This window comes from Propithecus coquereli, unplaced genomic scaffold (genome assembly GCF_000956105.1).
Source record: "Propithecus coquereli isolate 6110/MARCELLA unplaced genomic scaffold, Pcoq_1.0 Scaffold408, whole genome shotgun sequence".
NCBI lineage: Eukaryota > Metazoa > Chordata > Mammalia > Primates > Indriidae > Propithecus > Propithecus coquereli.
In genome coordinates, this window is record NW_012149819.1 from 903,144 (window position 1) to 909,172 (window position 6,029).

Sequence of the window (6,029 nt, forward strand, 5' to 3'; positions counted from 1 at the left end):
AGTAGTATTCCTTGGTGTACGTATTCACACAACATTTTTAAATCCACTCATCATTTTATGGGCACTTAGGTCGATTTCATATATTTGCTGTTGTGAATGGTGCTGCCATAAACATGACTCCAGGTATTGACATAATGATTTATTTTCCTTTAGGTATATGCCCAGTAGCGGGAAAGCTGGTCAAATGGTGGTTCTATTTTTAGTTCTTTGAGAAATCTCCATAGTCTTTGTTCATTTAAAGCCAAGTTGTTGGTCTGACTAGTGGCCTTAAGCACTGCACCTTGCATAGTTTCTCCAGAGCATTGCAAGGGATCAGTCTTGGACAAAGTAACCCCTACTTCTCAGAGAGATATGATCACATTTATGTTTCAAAAGAGCATTCTGATTATATTGTGGAGAATTGAATGGGAGGGGCATAAGCAGAAGAGGGAGAACAGTTGGGTAGGTATTCCCCTAATCAAGTACAAAAGAGCAGTATTACCCATTAGTTAAGAGTATGGATTCTGACTGCCTATATTTGAATACAACATTTATCACTTACCAGCTGCGTGACTTGTGTAAGTTACTTAATCGATCTATGCATCAATTTTCCTATCAGTAATTGGGAAACAATAATAGTTCCTACCTCAAGGGCTATCATAAGAAAGAAATGAGTTAATGTACCATAGAACATGCCGAAGTACAAGGCAGACGAAATGCTAGGTATATGGTATTAGTGAACTAGGAAGGTTGGAATGGGTAGAAAAATGAGTGGACCACATTTGAATATATTATAATGAGCATGACTCGGTGATGGATTGACTTTGGGGGAAGGCGTGAGAGATGGTAGTGTCATATGTCATTCACTGGAATGGAAATACCACAGGACAAGGGATTGTGGGAGTGATGGGGACTTTCAAATACAATATTATTATTCTGTTAAAAATGATAACCCTTAGCCAAAATATTTTGGTAATATTCTTTGTTTTATATGTAGTGGAACATATGGGGTAAGTTAGGTCACTCCATGAGAAAGATTAAGATCACGAGTTCTTTATTTAATTGCTACCTGACTGAGTGACACAAGGTGAGAACTGTCCCTTTCCAGAGACATGTCTCCACATGTATGATGTGAGTCTGGCATCTGTCTTCTCTTAAAGAAGTCTTGGTCAGCATTTGTGCTCTTTGGAAGCACACTGGCCTAATATAAAAGCATCCTAAGTACAATAAACACTTTTAAAGGAACCAGATTACGTAGGGGATGAGCTATTATGACTGTATATAAATCTCAGGTGACTGCAGTTTGTTCTTACAACTAATGATTTTTACTTTCACATTTTTATGTCTTTCCTAAAATATGTTTATACTTACGTAGCTCGTTAAACAATAATGTATGTATTATCTTGTAGCCATAATTATTACTTTTTATGCTGTATAATTCTTTGAATTCCTCCAATAGAGTGCTAAGTAACTTAGTGCTCATAAATTTTGATGGATCATTAAAATAAACTCGATATTTCTTTCAAAATGTTAATGATTTTGTATTTTACACAAAAGGACATTAAGTTTCAGGCAACTCCTTATGATTGAATGCCAATTTCAATGATTTATCTTTTCTATTTTCCCCATTCTTCTAGTCTGCTCCCAGTTTTCAAGAGGAGTCTATGCCATTTTTGGATTTTATGACAAGAAGTCTGTAAATACCATCACCTCATTTTGTGGAACGCTCCATGTCTCCTTCATCACTCCCAGCTTCCCGACAGATGGTACACATCCCTTTGTCATCCAGATGAGACCTGACCTCAAAGGCGCACTCCTTAGCTTGATTGAATACTATCAATGGGACAAGTTTGCCTACCTCTATGACAGTGACAGAGGTAAGTGACAGTATCTCATCTCTTTGTAATGAGGCAAATTTAACGCCTATACTTGACACTTACAGGTGATCTTGTAGAGCTATAAAGGTGTATTAAAGCTCAAGGACCACTTGGTTTAATTTTGCTGTGTGAATGAATAATGTGATTTGAAACCTGGGAAACAAATTTAGAGTAAAACAACAACAAAAGCTGTGGAGGTACAATTTACAGAGATAGACTGTATCGACTCAATGACCAAATATTCATTTGTTAAATAAAAAGCAGCTTCTGGTATAAGGAGCTAAGACACTATGACGACTATATTACTAGAACAAGGTGAATGAAATGGCTTTTATAGTGATATGTAGTTATTAAATACTGTTGCATGCAAAAGTTTTATCAAACTGGTAGCATTATTGTTACCCTTGCTCTCAAATAAGATCTCTGAATCTCAGAGATGTTAGATGATTTTCTCCTGATTAACTCATGTGTGATAATACACTTATGCTTTTTATGCAATTCCACATGATTGTTTAAGATGGGATTTTTTTATTACGATGCTAGTTTTGACTCATTATTCTAAAGTGCATGGGGGGAGATAAATTTCTTGTTTCCCATATCCCCTGTTAGGAAGTTAGTATTAGCAGACCCACTTGGTTGACATGTCATAGATTCCTGGATGTTTTTAACCATTCCTGGGTCCATGATTGGGTTTCAGTGGGTCTGTGTACCCACTAACTTGTATGAAACATGTGAGTGTATGTTCATATGTGTGTTTTTCTAGAGAGGTGTCTATAATCAAAACCAGAAGGCTTAAGGACCACTATTGTCAGAGTATCTCCTGAGTACCACAATGCGCTTCCTTCAGCAGCTTTCTTCTTGGAATATGTGAAGGTTTCAATGAAAACCAGAAGCCTCTTTGCACCAAGATAGGGCACCTTGTTAACCCACAAAGGCAGACAAGAAGAGAGCCAGACGTCCGTCAATTCTCCATTGATCAGTTTGTAGTCATTTGCTGCAGCAAGCCCGAGTCAGGAGTGCTCAAGCTAGGTGTCTGATTCTCTGCCTTGTCCTCCTAAGACCTGGAAATGAGAACACGCAGTGCAAAAGCCAGTCAGCACTATATAAGCTGAAAAAAGTGCTATGTTAAGAACTATTTCCCCCTGCTCTGAGAAGGGAGTACTTTGCTATTCCCATAGGGAATAAAAAACTAAAACAGAGAATCATTTAGAGTAGATACGTATTTCAATGTGCTGGATGATTCTGAAGCATACTTCTTATTAGTGTGATAAAAGGGCTTATAAAACCAAGCTTATTAAATTATTTTTAGTTTTTCCTTTTGTTCTTGCTAAGTCCTTTAAGTATTTGTTGCTGTTGTTAAAACTAGTCTGAAATCTGGGCATATTCTTAATACTTCTTTCACCCTTTCGTCCTGTTGATGTGATTTCTACCATCTCAGTATATTTCATCTCTAGACACTCTTTTCCATCGTCCTCACCTGAGGCCAAGCCACCGTCATGTGTTCAGTCCTTCATCTCTCCAGTTTCACACTTATCCTTTTTTAACCCATTTAGCACAAAATAGTCAGAATTATTACTTTTTTAAATGTCTTCTATGACTGCATCACTCCCTTGCTTAAAACACTTCAATGACTTCTCAGTATAATGAGGATAAAACTGAAAATCCTTAGCAGTCTTATAGTATCTGATTTCCACTCCCCTCTCCAGTGTATTCTGCTATCTTGCTCACTCAACTAGAGCCAAACCCATTTGACCTTCTTTCACTTTCTCAGATGCACCAAACTCTTTCACTTCAAAACTCTGCACATGTCTTTAATTTTAACCCCTCCTTGATGACTGGATTCATATATCATTTCCTCAGAGATACCTCTCATGCTGTTGTTCTTTTTTCAAAGCAATCTCTTCTTTCCCTTCATTGGATGTATCACAATTGATAATTAATAGTGGTGTTCATTCTGTCACTCAAGTACTGCCTGTTGAGCCCCTACTATATTCCAGGCACTGTATTAGTCACACTGGATAACCATTATGTTTTCTAATTTATTTTTTTAATTCTTCCTTCCTTTCATCCTTTCTTCCATCCTTCCTTCCATTCTTTCTTTCTTTCTTTCTTTCTTTCTTTCTTTCTTTCTTTTCTTTCTTTTCTTTATTTAAGGTCGGGCTATGAGTTCCAGGGAGGCAGTGCCCAGCCATTACTCAGTACACTGGGTGTACAGCTCTTAATTTTATACCCAGGACTTCAGATAAAGATAGAAACAGAATTGATGTTCAGTAGTGTTAATAAACAAATGAGTTAAACATCTGTGTGCAGTATTTTAAGTTTGAGATGATTTTAGAAGCTGAATTTTGCTTGCTAAATGGAAGGCTCAGAAGATGAATTCTCCTCACTGTTTGACAAGGTGGAAGATGAAATTTTTAGTTTAGGAACATATTTTACCCTCATCTTCATCCTCACTATTAGTCTCTCTAGTTGAAACTGAGCTTTTGAGAAAATTCAAATGGACAACAGCTAACATAAATAAAAAAGGAAAAACTCTAGTATTTGAAGAAAGAGTCAGAAAGACAAGGTCTGAGGAATTAGCAGGTGAAGATGGATGAACTTATATACTTGTGAAAAGAATCTGGAACATTTTTAAATGATTTTATTAATACTTTAAAAATATTAAATAAAATTGAAGTGATGAGATAATCTCCAATTATGAAATTATACAAATTGATTTGAGTTCAAGTGCATCTGTTGAGAGAAGAACATTAGAGTGATAATTAATTATAAATTAAAGCCTGAATGAAGTTATGGATACATTCTCAAGGTGTTACCAAGTAGCTGTTGATGTTTTAATGTGAAAAGTATTACACTGGCATTTCATCTGAAACTATTTTCAGAGATAAATGTGTAAGACTCTCAAAATGCTGGCAAAAGACTTGACCTGTGAGTAGTATTATAATTGCCTCACGAAAATGGAATTTTTGCTATCTGATTTTTTCTTATTAGCGACTTAATTTTTATGGCTTCGCCATCATATTTCATTTTATAATGTTTATTTATGCATTCTGCATGCGAATTGGTTTCTTTCCTTTGTTCATTAACCCATTTCTCTCATGCTTCTAGTAGGCACCTCCTTACTTTAGGATCACATGATTTGGAGAATGTACCTACGTTCTCTTCATCCATATTAACCATATTTTAGAAAATAGATTCTATAGTTTTATCTCTCTACTTATATATCTACATGCCTCAATTTCAAACTATATGATCTGTTCTTGATGTGGCATTCTTTCCACCTTTTGGTTTATATAGTTTTATTCAGGTTCTAATAATCTTCACTTTTCTGAGCGTCTAGGTCAGGTAAACATATTGTTAAATTTTAATGTCTAAATATGTCAGTGAATGTTCTTTTGAATAGCATAGAGTCTATGCATGAAAATGATCCCTCAACGTTCTGTCCTGATTATGAACTAGATGAAAAAGGTTTAAAATTGTTCTATGTTGATTCATTGCACTACCCTTAACTGAGACTGAACTGAAACCATTCCTGCTTCCTGACTATCCATCTAAATGCTGAGCAACAAGTAAAGAGACTACTTGCCAATTCTAAACCGTGAAGGACATGGATGCATGTTTGGAAAGATCTCTGTGTAGAAACATCTTTGACTAATCTAAGTTTACTGGTGAAAGGAGAACTAAAACTGTGCATCTGGTGTCCGATGACTTTTTAGTTGATTGGTGTCTTCTCTTTACCCAGGCCATGTGGCAGCTGCCTGGCACTCCTTGATGACCCAACGCCCTTCCTAAAAGCCGTGTGTCATTACTCTATAGAGAGTAGGTAGATAGAACTACAATATATTTTTAACTCTAGAGTAATGAGGTTACTTATGTCAATGCATTAAATATTATAGTTTTATCTTTGGATACATATGTAGTAAATATGAATCAGTACTTAATCAAAATTTGAGTTTTATTTTTTGGTTCAATGTCAACGAGGCAAGGTAATAGAATTCTATATATAGCAGGTAAAAACAGAACTAATGCTTTATGTCTTTATGTCTTGGTTTTAATTTGGGAAGTATTATTTACTCCCTGAAGGGAAGGCACTTTGACTCCACTTCCAAGAAACATCATACAAAGAAAAAAATGCTTCCAAATTATAATTTCGTGTTGATATTCCTGAGAAAG

General features: G+C 35.8%; 1 protein-coding gene across 1 annotated transcript in view; it reads left to right on the forward strand.

The window, feature by feature from the left end:
- Positions 1 to 6,029, forward strand: part of GRIA2 (glutamate receptor, ionotropic, AMPA 2) — a 168,378-nt gene that overhangs the window by 80,748 nt on the left and 81,601 nt on the right. Inside the window, exon 3 of the mRNA XM_012652992.1 lies at positions 1,617 to 1,856. Within this exon, the coding sequence (XP_012508446.1) occupies positions 1,617 to 1,856 (240 nt within the window). The remainder of the gene's footprint in view (positions 1 to 1,616; positions 1,857 to 6,029) is intronic.